General features: G+C 37.4%; 1 protein-coding gene across 1 annotated transcript; it reads left to right on the top strand.

Moving 5' to 3' along the window:
- The first annotated feature begins 453 nt into the window (after positions 1-453).
- Positions 454-1,152, top strand: FERD3L (Fer3 like bHLH transcription factor). Its single transcript, XM_031665312.1, has one exon. It carries the CDS (start codon positions 507-509, stop codon positions 1,005-1,007), a length of 501 nt encoding a protein of 166 aa, XP_031521172.1. The 5' UTR covers positions 454-506; the 3' UTR covers positions 1,008-1,152.
- Positions 1,153-16,161: the final 15,009 nt, after the last annotated feature.

The raw sequence follows: 16,161 nt of genomic DNA, 5'->3' as shown, positions 1-16,161 counted from the left end.
TCCACATCCATTGGCAGATGGTGGCAAGATTCAAGACTCCTACCCTGAAGTCAAGGAGAAGCCATCGCCGTGGAAAACATCCTCGCTTTGAAAATCCAACACGAAATTAAAGAACTACACGAGATAAGGAGCCCGGAGAACATTAGTTGGCTGCAGGGGTGAAGACAGACAAAAAAAGCACAGCAGGTAAGAGCTGGGGGTTGTTGCCAACAAGGAACTGTCCCGGGTGGCGCAGAGAAAAGGATCTCAGAACTGGAGGCCTGTCCCTTTGAGTCTTCCATGCGTGCTCAAGCTTGTCATCTTCCATAAGCTTCGAGAGAAGGGACGTTGTCAGAGCATTTCTTATCGGTGCGACTAATCCTGTTATCAGCTCGGTTATAAATATTTAATGTTCCCTGGCCCTTCGGTGATGGTGCCCCATCAGATTCAAGGCTGTTAAGAATCTCCACGAGCAGCCTCGCCCCTCCCTGCGGAAAACCGATGAGAGGCAGGGCCAAGCCGAAGCGATGGCGGCCTATCCAGAGAGCTGCGTGGACGCTACGGTGCTGGACTTCGTCGCAGACCTGTCCCTGGCCTCCCCGGGACGCCCTCTCCTCTGCGACTTCGCACCCGGGGTCTCCTTTGGGGATCCAGCCCTTGCGCTCCGAGAAGGAAGACCCAGGAGGATGGCGCGGTTTGAAGAGGGGGACCCAGAAGAAGAGGAGTGCGAAGTGGACCAGGGGGACGGAGAAGAGGAGGAGGAAGAGGAGCGCGGGAGAGGCGTCTCCCTATTAGGCCGCCCCAAGAGGAAAAGGGTGATCACCTACGCCCAGCGCCAGGCCGCCAACATCCGCGAAAGGAAGCGAATGTTCAACCTCAACGAGGCCTTTGACCAGCTGCGGAGGAAAGTGCCCACGTTTGCTTACGAGAAAAGGCTGTCCCGGATCGAGACCCTCCGCCTGGCCATCGTCTACATCTCCTTCATGACCGAGCTCTTGGAGAGCTGTGAGAAGAAGGAAAGCGGCTGAACCGGGTGGGGAGAGTCTGCCCTTCCTGGTCTGATAGTGCTGGGGTGTGTCAGGACCGGGTACTGGGTGAGGCTAAAGGGCCAGGAGGGACGCCCCAAGACAGAACGTCTGGCCTTCTGGAGGTCGGTTTCGAGATTGTAAGATCCCCAAAGTCCCCGAGCAGAGTGGCTGTTGTAGAGTTCATATCTATGCGACCGCCCTAAGTGAAGTCGGGGTCAGGGGCGAGCGGGGATGTCAGAGGGCGAGAGGATGAGTCCGGGCCGTCCAGGCTGCTCCTAAGAGCTTCCGTGGGCTAGGTGGGTGGGAAGAGAACCCTCCTCGCAAATGGCAGACTTTGGAGCTTCTATAGAATCTAACCTCTCCTCTTTACTTTTTTTTTTTTTTCATAGAGATAATAAAGTAGAAATTCTTACTTTTTAAAAAGCCTCAAGAGTCGGTGGTGCGCCATCCCCAGCAGGCGCTCCAGCAGGCGCCTGCGAGGAGGCTCTGGAGCAGACGCCGCGAGGGTGCGGGGATGCGAGCTTTTCTGGTAGCCAGAGGGTTCTGTCTGGTCCTCCGATGCTTGTCCAGGAACTGAGGGAAGGAAACATGGAAGGCAGAGCAGTCGAGGGGAACTGCTGACAAAGTGGGACCTCTGAGAAGGAACACCCTTGCTGTCTTCCATTCCCTCTCCCTCCCCTCCCTTCCTCTCTCCCGCGCGCGAGCCCTCTCTCTTCCTTTCTCCCTCTCCCTCTTCACCTGGTTGATTCCAGAGGGACCATGGCTCCTCGTCCCAGGGCCACAGTGGTGTTCATTCAGTGCCTTAGCCAGAGTGCAAATCTACGCTTTGCATCTTAAGTGCAGCGTCAGCTTCCCTGTTCCAGTGCCTTCAGGCCGCAGGCCAGAGTAAGGGGCGAGTGCACTTGGGTCACTCCTGGGTCGCAGGGGGCCTTGGGTGCCCTGCAGCTTCGCCACCAGTCAGCGTTTCCAACTGTCCCCCCGGCCAGGGGTTGGAGTATGTGAAGGTGCCTGGATCTTTCTAGGAGCAGGGCCGCCTGAGCGCTCACTTTAACGTTTTTAGCTGTAGGGAGGAAAGATAGCTTTCACTCTAATGGCTTCTAGAGACTACCAGACAAAAAGTCCAAAGAAGAGATGCCTTCTGACGCCTTGCAAAACGACTGCCATGCAGATGAGGTTGAAGCGGGTCCATGCTGAGAGGCCGCCTCCAGTTTGGACCCGTGCCATTCCAGGATTCTTCCTTCTAGGTGACGTGCTAGTACCAGAACTGGGGTATTTCAGAAAGGAGTGGGTACCTGAGGAGAGGAACCCGATTGAATAATGCCCACGTAAACATAAATTCAGTAATTCTAAAGGATAATCCCCAGTGATTCCAACACTTTATTTCGCCCCTCATTAGGCACAGGAATAGGCGGAGGCCTGTGCGAACACACAATTCTCTGAATCATGTTTTCAGAAAGAGAATTCATTTCATTAATAAGTAACATATACTCATCCTAGAAATTTTGGAACACAAAATTTCAAAAAAGAAAAAATTCGAATCACTACACATTACCATACTGTTAGCATTTTCATCTATTTATTTCCAGTATTTTTTTCCCTGTACAGTTATAAATTCAATACATTTAACTAATTTGAGATACCTTGGGATACTGATATTTTTCCACTTGACATTATAGAAGGTGCAATGTTTTCCCTTAACTTTCAATATTATCCAAATGTGATTTTGATTACCATATCTTATTGTCATATCCATGTATCACAACACCATCCCTTTACAGATAGATAACTATTTCCTTTAAAAAAAAATAAATGATGCTGCTAAGAGCATTCTTGTAAATGTCTTCTCTGTCTATGATTATTTCCTAATATTTGATACCTAGAAGTGAAATTTCTGGATTCAAGTTTGTGGATACAAATGGCCAGATTCCCTTCTTGGTGGGTTCTGTCAGTTCACTCTCCCACCCTCTAGTATTGCAGGAATTTGCCTGTTTCCCAGCCCATTCATTAGTACTTTGAATATTTAAAACTTCTCTTAGTTTTCCTTTCAATAGGGCCTGGCTTAGTTCTCAAATGAGCCCCCATTCCCAAGATTTTTTTTATTATTATTTTTATTGTGTCTTTCTATCAAGAATTTTTCCAACTCTACCACAAGAACATCAGAATAAACAGGTAAATGAAAAAAATACACAAACAGCTAACACCAAACAACAAAACCCCATAGTGTTGTTTTTTCTTATTCTTCTACCAATTCAAGTTCTCCTAGAAATTAAACATCATTCTTTTTTTAAAAAAATCATCTGAAAGTGTTGAATAAGTAAAAAGAAAAAAAAAAGTAATTCCAATCTAGGAATTCTTAATATTTTGTTGAAGGAACCAGTTTTGAAAACCAGAAATAAAGCAAAATTGTGTAGACCAGGGACCATCAACATTACTAAGTCCTGAGGAGTAAGCACAGCCACCCGTTTTCCTTAGTCTTCTCCCTCATATTCTAACACATTTTGTTCCTAGTAAGCAAATAACATTCCTCCAGTGAATACCTCTTCATGATAGTAAATGATACCTAAAAAACTTCTAAATGAAAAGTCATTTTCTTATTATCACTAGAGGAATTACCCACCCTTCTTAAAAAAAAACTTTAACAGTTTATAAATGCTTTGCTATTTGTAAGTTTACATGTTTAGGAACTGCCTCAAATGTAGTCTTTTAAGATATTTCCATAATAATTTTACTCAAAGTAATTTGAACCCAGGTAAGGATAAGAGTCACATAGAAAGGGATTGACTTATTCCTTTCATCAAATACCAATAGAGATAAGATAAAATGATCCACATCCTGAGCTTAAATGGAATGTAACTCCATATTCTGACCCTCAACTTTTCTAAGCATTATTTTAATTTTAGTTTTCCTCATGTTAGATGCATAAAATCAGTGCACCTTTAGTACAAGTTTTTTGTTTGTTTGTTTGTTTGAGATGGAGTCTCGCTCTGTCACCAGCCTGGAGTGCAGTGGTGCCATCTCAGCTCACTGCAACTTCCAACTCCCTGGTTCAAGCGATTCTCCTGCCTCAGACTCCCAAGTACCTGGGATTACAGGCATGTACCACCACGCCCAGCTAATTTTTAATACAAGGGTTTTTGTATGTGACACCCACTATATTAAAATAGTTTTACTGTTTATTATCTCCTAAACCAACATTGATAGAAATATGAGTAGATATTGACTTTTCAGTAACTTCAACCAGGTTTTTTAAAGACCTAATGGTGTCAGTTACTCCTGGAAAATTAAAATAATTTGTTTTTGAAATCTTAAAGTCATTTGAACATTTAGAATCTAAATACCATCTGAGATGTTGCTTGGAGGCGATTTATTTATATACTCTCTACTGATGATGGAACACTGCCTTTTGGTCTCAAACTAAGTTCCCCATAGCTATCAGATTACTATTGGTATTCAGACATGTAAGCCATAAAAAGACCTAAATGAAATCATATTTGAAAGACATAATTAAGCTTTCTGAGGAATCTAAAAATAATCAGAAGCCCTTACGATCAACAGGGAGTCATTTAGGCTGATCGTCTTTTACAGTTAGTTGCCCAGTGTTAAAGCATATTTTGGCAAAATTAAGTTCTGGAAACTGAACCAAATATTCTGCTAGTATGCATAATTCCTACATGCAGACCTATAATACAATTAAGACCCTTGGATTTGTGTTTATTATCACATTTGTCAGCATTTCCATTATAAAATAATCTTTTGGAAGGTTGATAACATAGCTATAAAAATCCCGAGACGAAACTTGATAAGCATGACTTTAGGATACCTCTTTTTCTTAATTACAGATCTTCAAAGGAAACTGCTAAGGTAATGAAGCCACAAGTACATTTTACATGTGCAGTTCCAAAATCTACCTGATACTTTAAAAAAACAAAATAATCTATTTAATACAAAATATAAATTAGACTATTATTTTATTTTTATCAAAAAGAGCTAGCAGATTAGTATTGAATGTTAAGTACTAACTTGACTTTTTATAGGATTATATTATTCATGCAATTATATTTTAAATGTTTTTGGAAAACTGGTGAAGTTCGCTATATATCATTAACTTGGCACAAGTTCACTCAAAGGTTCCTGAACTTTGCCAACATTTTGGGTGAAGTTAGGCCCAAGTTCTGGTCAGCACCCTCTCTTCCTGTGAATACTAGACTAAAAAAAGGTTACAAAACAAGAGTCAGCAGTTCTGACCATTTTGTTTTGACTTTGGGGTTTCTTTGAATCCAAAGCTTAAAACCAAACCTGGCGGAGGAGGAGAGGGAAAGAAAAGAAGCAATGCAAACTGACAGGAATAAAATACCAGAAAGGTGGAAAAACTTCTTCAAGTCTCTATAAACCAAAGCCTATAAATTTTCACAACATTTTTTGTGACACCAAATGGTTAGTTCTGTGTCTATACCACATTACTTAAAGGAGTATGAGTAAATGCAAAGAAAAATATGAATATATTTTAAAACACTCTTTATGGCAAATATTTGGTAGAAGCCCACCCTTAATCTGGCAGAAGGCGTGGAACATTCAATACGCTGTGAAATCAAGAATTTGACAAATACAACAATGATGGAAATGATTACAATAAACTGCTTTAGGTTTACTTAGTGATTTATTGTTTTCAAGGCACCATTCACGTACTTTATCTCACAATTGGATTTCAGCAAGTTCTAGAGCCTTTCTATTAAACTGAGTCATCAGTGTACCATCTTAAAAATTCTTTCACTCACTATTGAAATCAGCAAGATACTGGGACTCCCGAAAAGGACCAATGGTCACACATAAGCACCACAGCACTTTGAAAGATATTGCCTTCAAAGATCAAAAGCACCTTAACACGTTCTGTGAATGATAAATTATACAAAAGGCTGGTTTGGTCTGGCTCCCTCAAAGGCCAGATTTTACAACCTTCTATTTCAGGCTCTGTGAAGGAGATTTCCACCTGCAGCCAACAAATGTAGATGACCTCAAAGCAGCTGGTATGGACAGTTTTTATGATTTCCAGTCTTCAAAAGAGAAGAAAAATGTCTATGAGAATTTGGAAATAGATCAAACAGTCGGTGAGCAATAGAAGAAAAAACATCATCTAAACGTGTTTGAATGAGTGAACAAATGAATGATAGCACTATTACTTTACCACAGATAATTTTGTAACTTCTTCAAAAGATAGTCATACAAATCTGTATTTGGTACTGGCTAGATCTTGAACTGATTGGCTATACTGAATACCAGAGTTCAGTGAAATATTGGAGAAACCAAAAAGGGTCTCAAGAAGTACAACAAAATAATTGGATTATTGGGTCTGAATGAAGTAATATTATCCATAATAATAAGTAGTAATATCTGTAATAATATAACAATTGTACTGAAAACTTATGACAGCACATGTTCTAAACACTGTGTTGAGTTCTTTATATGTACTAAACACTGTGTTAAACTTGTAAAGTTCTCATAAAAATTTTAGGACTCACACACTATTGTTATTTCCATAGTGATGAGGACACTAAGGAATATGGATGTTAAATAATTTTTCCAAGCTCAATCAGCTAACAAATACTGAAGCTAAGATTTACACCCAGACAAGGATTTCAGAGACCAAACTCTGAGAGTTTAAGAATATTTGGTGATGATTATATGATCATTATATGTAAGTACAAATATTATAAAAAATGAATAATTGTCATCTTTGCATAGTCCTGTGAATCTATAATTATTTCAAAATAAAATTTAAGAATTAAAATAATCAGACAATTACTATGACAATCCTTTGAATCTATAAAACACCATAGAAAGTTTGCTATATATCATTAACTTGGCACAAGTTCACTCAAAGGTTCCTGAACTTTGCCAACATTTTGGGTGAAGTTAGGCCCAAGTTCTGGTCAGCACCCTCTCATTATAATTAGCTTTAATGAGCCATTCACAGATACTGAACTCATGTCTTGTTCTATTGTAATTTTTCTTCAAATGTTTCATGAAAGTGAAACCAACATTTTGTGCATGGCATTATGTGGTCTCTGGAATAAAAATCAAGACTCGTTTTTTCACTCTGATCCTAAAGACTATAGACGAGTACTGAATGCTTGACTCTGAGTTGCTTGGTCTGTGCTGATATTCTTCATCAGCTACATTCTCAAATATGGATTTGTAGTATTTGCACATCCTAATTCTGTTGCTAAATTAGATTACTAACTTAAAACTTAAACCTACTCATCCTGATTTGTAAAGTGGAAATCATAAACACAGAACGATTTAAAGACTCAGAAGAGATCATATAAGTGCTCATATAAGACTCAGAAAAGATCATATGAGTACAGTGCCTCACACAATATAAAAATTTAGCCATTGCCATGATTGTTGTTTATGTTATTTCAATGTTGAACGTGTGTGTAGGACAAAATGATAATTCCACCTTTTAGAAAGACTCATGATAACACATAGAATAGGATTATTAAATACCTGTCCTGTTTCTCCTAAATATAATAAAAACTTTTTAAGTAGTATGACATTTTGTGCCCAATCTAAGTTGCTGCCTTAATCACTCTTTTATGTTTTTAAATATATAAATTTAAAGGTAAGGCTTCTGGTCCATGGAGTATGTAATCACAATCTTTGGTCTGCCAGGAAGGTCACTGTAAACTCTACACTCCTGAAATATCAGCCGGGTGTGGTGGCTCAGGCCTGTAATCCCAGCACTTTGGGAGGCAGAAGCAGGTAGATCACCTGACGTCAGGGGTTCAAGACCAGCCTGGCCAACATGGAGAAACCCCATCTCTATTAAAAATACAAACATTAGCCAGGCCCAGTGGAGTAAGCCTGTAGTCCCAACTACTTGGGAGGCTGAGGCAGGAGAATCACTTGAATCAGGGAGGGAAAGGCTGCAGTGAGCTGAGATGGCACCATTCCACTCCAACCTGGGCGACAGAATAAGACTCCATAAACAAACAAACAAACAAAACTCTTAAATTTGCATGTAAAGCTTTTTATATGAAAAAGTTACCGTACATTTGGTAAATCCTCTGGGAATTTATTTTCAAGTAAATAAACTACCTGATCTAGGCTGATATGAAACGTGAAAACCTAGAACTTATTCAGCCCGTTCAACTGGAAATGAGGTGGTGTGCCGTGCTATGTTGTAGGTTCCCTGAGACATATGTCTCTGTCTACCCAAAAAAGTTAAGACGCTTCTACCTGCCTCCCATAGAAAGGAATCAGAGAGGAAAAAAGAAAGGGCCTCTTCTTGGTGCATCAGAGAAGCAATGTGAGTCTTGAAGTGCATCTTTGGACATCCTCTGTTATCTGTGCCATTTACACAGTCTTTACAAATTTGACACCTAACCTATTCTCTTTATACAAACAGATTTTTTGTTTTTTGCACTTTAACATTATTGGCTTTACACAATATCATGGCAAAAGCTTTGTATTCTTTGGCCTAGGTTTACCTGCAATCTAAGTAACAGTTTTTGCAAAGATAAACTTGGACTTCACTTCCACATAATCTCTCAACATGTAAAAATGCATAGCTCTTTTTACATATGTAGCATGTTATATAATAAATTTTCCTCCTTGCCTAGAATAAAAGGAGAATTATTAAATATCCCATTTCTTTTAAAAGCTTTGATTCAACTTCAAGTGGCTCATTTGAGGGTTGATGGTAAAGAGCCTTCTGAAATGTACTAAAATGTTTCCAATTTGGGAAACATACCTAATTTCAAATATTCTGACCATCGGTTCATATTTTTGGCCAAAAAATGTGGTGAGTATAGTTAACAAGCATTTGACAAGTAGTGGTTTTGTTAATTGTAGATCTTATTGAACAAGCCATGCCATTTCTTTCATCACTATTTATTTGCCTAATCTCACCAAAGCCCATTAAAATTAAAGCAGATGAGTTCAGTTAAAAAATATATATTGGATGCCATTTTGTTTCAGATGACAGAACCACAAATTAAACTTCATACCCTTTATTAGTATACTACATTTCATCAAATTCAGTCAACTGCTTCTAAAGTTAACGTAAAACAGGCTGAAAAAGGCCCAAACTCAAAGCATTATATAACAAAACACAACAACTTCTTCCCAAATTACATGCACATGAATATATGCATCATACTTCAATCCAAACCTCAAGGTCTTTACACTGAACACCCTCAGAACTTCTGCTTCTCAATTCCACAGTCCCCCTGCTCCCTGCCAATAGTATGATTCACATACATGGAAACATACATACATGCAAAAAAAAAAAAAAGTATTTCAATCAGAGTGCCTTCACGTGTATTTTAGAATGAATTCTGCATATGTAAAGTCTTTTTTGTTTGTTTGTTTTTGTTTTTGTTTTTGTTTTGAGACAGAGTCTCACTCTGTTGCCCAGACTGGAGTGCAGTGGCAAGATCTCAGCTCACCGCTACCTCTGCCTCCTGGGTTCAAGCGATTCTCCCACCTCAGCCTCCCAGGTAGCTGGGATTACAGGCACCTGTCACTATGCTCAGCTAATTCTGTATTTTTAGTAAAGAGGAAGTTTCACCATGTTGGCCAGGCTGGTCTCGAACTCCTGACCTCAAGTGATCCACCCACCTTGGCCTCCCAAAGTGCTGGGATTACAGGTGTGAGCCACTGCACCTGGCCTGTAAATTGTTTTTATTCCTAGCTCAAACCTTAAAAAGAGTTGACTTTTCTTCCTTTTCCTCCATGATCTGGTAGGCAGTTTTACTCTTTTTTCATAATAGATGTCTCTCTCTTGAATAATTTATGTCTTAATAATAACGATTATTGAATATTTCTATCTATTGTAGCCAAAATAGGTATTTAAGTGAGCATCAGTATTTTTCTGTGCATTGAAAACAAGTCCAGGAATTTTGAAAGTTCTTCACCAAACATTGGCCCCACATATGTATATCAGGTCTAACTGTAACTATTAAGACCAACAGCCAGACAATGGTAGAAAAGAAAGTGTCTGGAATTGCTATTCTGAAACCTACAGAACACTCATTGATTAGATGAGGGTCATTGACTCAATGAGAAAAACAGAATTTTCCTTGGGAGTAAGACTGTTTCCTCTTGGGGAGATTCAAGAGTATCTGAAGTTCAAATAATTTACCATATTAAGAAAGGAGTTAGAAGGGATTCAAGAACGCTCTCTGAACTTTGGCTCTGATTGGGAAGATCTAAGTCATATTTATAACATTATGACATTTTGCATATTCTTACAACTTGCCTACAAAAATTTCACTTGTAAGAATTTAGGCTAAGGAAAAAATCAAGAACATGCACAAAGATGGCACTACAAAATATGCACCTCAGTATTGTTTATAATATCAAAACATGGAAAATAGCCTAGATGTCTAAAAAAGTAAGTCCTTATTTAAAACTGTTGCATCCATTAGAAGGATGAGTTATCAAAATAGTTTGTACTGCAGAAAGATAATTCCAAAAATTGATAAGAAAAATATATTTTATAAAGCAGTATGTAAGGCATAATTTTATTTCTGCTTCATATGAGAACATGTATATCTGTGTAAGTGCATATTTTTATATCTATAAATATAAATGTTTATTTTATATGTGCTAGAGGGGACTGATCATTTTTTGTGCTTGTTTGTATTTTCCTGGTTTGTAATCAGGCCATCCTTTTGTAATCAGAAAAATAATAAAGTTATTTTAAACTAAAAAGAGCAACACAACAATACAATTTATGATATCTACTCTCAGTTGAAGAGCAGGATCTAGTTATCTGGGTGAGAACACTTGTCTTTTTAACTCTAAAACATTTGAAGTAGGTATTTAAGATGCTTAGCAGTTATATTCTGTAACTTTTTTTTTGGATACTTCAGAGTAGAACCTTACCAGCACACTACAGGCCCCCTTCCAATCATTGCCACTCTCTTCTTGCAAGGATATTCAGTATCCTGACTTCTAACAGCCTAGTTTCCCAGTTTTTATACTGTTTTACATAAAAGAGATCATTGGTTTTGGGAAAACACTGATTTTCATTTATAAATCTGTCTTCAACAAAACATATATTCTGACAGCCTTCCCCAAAAAAGGAAGTTAAAATTAATTGGAAAGATAAGTATTAAATTTACCATTAAATACTCAGAGCTTAAAATTTTAAAGGAAAACCATTTAACAAACATGCTCTTTCATTCTACTGACAGTTAAATGGAAAATTTGATTAAATGTTAAGTGATTTCATCTAAAACACAGCTCAGTTTATCTATAATTTACACACAAACATACAAACCCCTTCCCCAAAACAAACCGATAACAGTAATCTGTACTAACACTAAGGCATTTATTGACTAGTCAGGAATACACTTAACATCTCTAATGAAATCCCAGACTTTTAAACAATTAGTAGACAGTTTTGCTTCCTACTTAGCCCCAGTGTGTGTGTGTGTGTGTGTGTGTGTGTGTGTGTGTGTGAAGGTGCATAGAAATTGTGTAAAATTTACTATTTACTTTCTAAAAGAATATATTAGAACCTGATAAATGTGATCTCCAAGAGCTTTTACAAATTCATATTCACATGTTCATACGCATATTCATTTTAACATATTTTGCATATTCATGTTTTGAAAACTCAGCCACAGAACAAAAGAAAAAAATCAACTTTTCTAGCAGAATTTCAAAATATTTAAAATCTGAATGCTTTTAATAACTTGTATTGTTTTTAACATGTGACATTTTATCCCCATTAGTAATAACAGATGTCTAATGCATTAAAAAGGAAAATCCTGCACATGTGTTGAAATAAAGGACTTTACTGAAAGGAAAGCATGTGCTTTGATTTATATTAGTCAAAATTTAGATACTGTACTTGGTGCTGTTTCAGGAAATGAAAAGGTGAGGAAACAGTTATATACCAGTAAACCGGAACAAAAAATCTCCACAGAAACCAAAACAGTTTGCCACTTATGCTAAATTAATACCTAGAATATGGTCACATTAGCCCCGAGGGAGAGCTAATTCTAACAAAACAAAACCCTATCCATTGATTCATGTGGATTATATGTATTTACAATTATTCTTTGTTCACATTTAATTGTCAACAATTAATCAGTTAATTAATTACATAATCAGAGATTATGAAAATTTGAGTGAATTCTAAAAAGAAAAACGTCATGAAAAACAAGTGTTTACTTACTGTTCTCTGACTCCATTATCTTCACTACTGGTATAAAGCAACACAAAGGGCAAATTCAAAAATAATGAACCATAAATCCAGTATTATTTGTTTGGCTGGTTTTTGCGTCTGCTTTTAAAGGCACCTTGTCTCCTGTAGACTGTTCCAGTGAGCTGTTGCCACCCCCACTGCAGCCAGTGCAGAGAAAGGCACCTCAAAGCCAGGGAGCAGAGCAATCATGGGACAACTACTGGGTGCCAGCTGTTTACATAAGTTATGCAGTTCAAACCTCACAAAGACTTCCTGAAAAGGATATTAATATATCCACCTTACACAGAGAAAAACAAATTCAAATTAGTTAAAATAGCTTGTTCACGCAGAGACAAAGGTGGAGCCAGATTTTGACTCAATTGTCACCTTCTCTAGAGGTAAACTTGACAAACATTGGTATAATGAAAGCTCCATGTCCATAACAATTAGGCATAGGTTTGCATACAATCTACAATCCTTGCAAATATGGACCAGAATTGCTGGGGTGGCCAATAATTTACAAGCATAAACAGAAGGACCCCTTTAAAAAGTTGCTGTTAGTTCCTCTGTTTTCTATTTATAGTACTTTTCAAATAGTATATCTATTGCTACTGAGAAGATTTCTACTTCATATAATTTGTATGATGTTTCCCTACTCTCATTTTACATATTAGTACTGCTTCATGTTCACAGAGTGAGAAAGAACTAGTTCCTTTAACCTGAATTGGGCTATTTCTTAAATGCTTCAGAAATACATCTAAGTTTATGTGTGTCTACATGCGTTTGCCATATATATATATATACACACACACACACACACACACACAGTGTCCCCCTGCCTATGCTATAATAAAAAGATTATGACTTCAAGACCACATAACACTTGTTATTTCCTTTAGGTGATATATTTTATTAGAGTACTTCATTATCATAATAAATATGATAAATAGGGTACTTTGACAATGTAACATTATCATATTAATGCCTGGAACATGAACATGAGAGAGAGGAAAAAATATGACGATTAGATAAACCCATTCTGTGTTTTAGCCCAGGTCTGGCCCACTACAGTCAAACTGGATATCAATACCTTTGTACAATTTAATTGAGATGAATTTCCAAAGATTAAATTTGAGCATTATAACAAAGAATATTTGTGTGAAATGTTTGTTTCATTATCTCAACAAAAGAGAAACACAACTTCTGAGTGAAAACTAAGACTGTTTTGTGTCATATGCAATGCTAGTATAAAAAAAAATTGCTAAGTTATACTGTCATACCCAAGGAGCCCAAATCAATGACAAGAGCAGCACTGAGGTCAGAGACGCTAAAGAGTCCTGGCCGAGAAGACAGTGTGAACACAACCTAAGTAAACACCTTTTAAGAGGAAAGGACACTACTCAGAAAAACAGTAATTTTCAGTCTAAGGTCAGGGGGAAACGTTTTATGGAGGCTCACACAAAATGTATTACCAAATGGATCAAGTGACAAAAGTGAATACAATTCTCAAATTTATGGCATTTAATTCAGAAACAGAGGTTCTCTTGAAATAAAGTTCCAAGCATTGGGAGAATTTCCAAGTCAGATGATGTGATTTATAACATTTTCTTCATCAGCTTGAAGTATAATGCCATTATTACATCTATGATTTTGCAGATGTTCTTTAAGAGTACTTCACTCTTTCATAAATCTAAAATTTTTAATACTCTGACTGATTTGCTAAATTTAGCTGTAGTTGTTTTTTAATGCTCCTATATCATTAGTAATTGCCTTTCAATGTATTGTACTGTATTACCATTCTACTAGTTGTTCATTTATCATTCATGGCACAAGATAAGTAGCTATGAATAACAATAACTTTTTAAAAATCATAGCTCTCTTCCTCTCTCTCTCTCTCTCCCTCCTGGTCCCCCTTGTCTCTAGTCTTTTTTCCTTTTATTAACTATGTTTCCTATGCTGTCATATAAAATTAAAAGTTCTCTTCGAGATTCTTTTCTTCTATAGAAATGAATGCAAATTATGTTTTCTACAGAAATTACATAGAAAGAAAATCTGAAGATATATTTTATTTCAGCTTAAAAAAGTTATTGGGCTACATAAATGTCTCCTTTGGGAAACAGGGGTTGACAAAATGATCAAGAAGGTGAACAATTTCCTGATTCCCCTTTCCCAAGTCAAATGCTCATGGTCGTTCTTATGTGTAGCCCTAAACTAAACAAGCATATAAATGTCACAGTGAGGAGAGAGTGAAAAGAAGAAATAATGTAAGCTCAGTTTACATTTAAATTGGACAGGATCAGATTGAGTTTTCTTGCTCTGTTCAGCATCCAATTCTTGTGCTAACTTTCATTACCAATTTAATAAAAATCTATCAAATATTTATTGGATGCTTACTATGAACTTGGCTCTGCTCACCACAGTTTTCTAGTTTGGTTAGGAGTTCATAGTAGAATGAGGGGCATGCACTTGGCCAACTTGAGTAGATATTGGATGACATATGCAGGGAAATTAGTAACATGAGCCACTAGGATGGGATAGAAGAAATATAGTTAAAACACTGTAAATTCTATACTATTTTATATTTAAATGCCCATAAATTGAGATTGCAGGGGACAACAGCATTGGCAGGCTAAGTAAAATGGCGTATAACCAGCATGAAGAATATGAATAGGATTAAAACAGTAAATTCTAACTTTCGAGCCAAATTTAAGCCAAGGATCATGCCTACTTCCTTCTCCACATGAGAAAGGGCCTGTTTTAATTGTCTGACAATATTTATTCTCTCCTTCTTTGTCAGCAATAGAACCTGCAGAGGTTATGCTAAACATGGCCATCCAGCCATGGGTACATTTCACAGCCTCACTTGCAGTTAGCTGTGGCCATGTGGCTAAGATCTAGCAATAGGAAATGAGCAGAAGTCACATATATAATTTTTAGATAGTTCCCCTTAGAAAGGGGAAGATGTGTCTTCCCCTTGCTTTTCTCCTTTCCCATTGGCTAGAATGCAAAATTGGCATGAGACCTGGAGTGGTCTCTTGGTCCATGAAATTGAAGCCACATTCTGAGAATGGCAGAGCAAGAAGTTAAATCTCCAACATGGCTGAGCCACTGCTACACCAAGCCTGGAGCACCTTTCCAAATTTTAAAATAAATAACTGCCTTGTTTAAGCCACTATATTTTGGGATCTCTTTGTTATAGTCCCATATCCTACCTAATATATCTCTTCATCCCAGATGCCTTGAGGTAGTGCCTAACACATAATAAGGTCTCATTTAATACTGTGAACCACCACGGAACAGAATGGTTCCAAACTGCACACAAGATTTTTAAGCCTATGGCTAGAATACAAATAGGCAAAGACCAAGCTGAAATTCTTATGAGCATATTAGGCTGACATGAGAGAGGCAGTGCTATACACAGTACCTTTTTCCCACTCCAGCTTGTAACACACAAGCTGTTCCTCACCCCCTCACTTCATATCACAAGGTACTATTCTGATATTTCAGACCAGAAAAGAATCTAACTACATAAAATGAAAGAGAACATGACATGTGATGGAATAGAATGCAGTTGTATACATTATGAAACAGAACTCAAAGTTATGTTTCTTCCATGATAGTATGAACAGTATAAATTTAAATACAATAATGTTTTCCAAAGATATAGTAAAATATATCTTACCTAAATTCAAATTTTAAAATTATAAGAAATGTTACCTACTTTTATATTATGTCTGCTGTGACTTTCTCTCTTTGACAATTCAGTTCAATATTATTAGATTTGAACTTAGTTCAACTATTTGAACTATTTGAACTAATAGTATTGAATTATACCATTAGTTCTATACTATTGAATATACTATTGGTTCAAATCTAATAGTATTGAATTATAGATGATGATGATGATGATGATTGAATGGTTAATTATCATATCCTTACCTCCAATGAGGGGCAAGA

Source organism: Papio anubis, chromosome 4 (genome assembly GCF_008728515.1).
Source record: "Papio anubis isolate 15944 chromosome 4, Panubis1.0, whole genome shotgun sequence".
NCBI lineage: Eukaryota > Metazoa > Chordata > Mammalia > Primates > Cercopithecidae > Papio > Papio anubis.
This window is presented reverse-complemented; position numbering and strand designations above follow the sequence as displayed.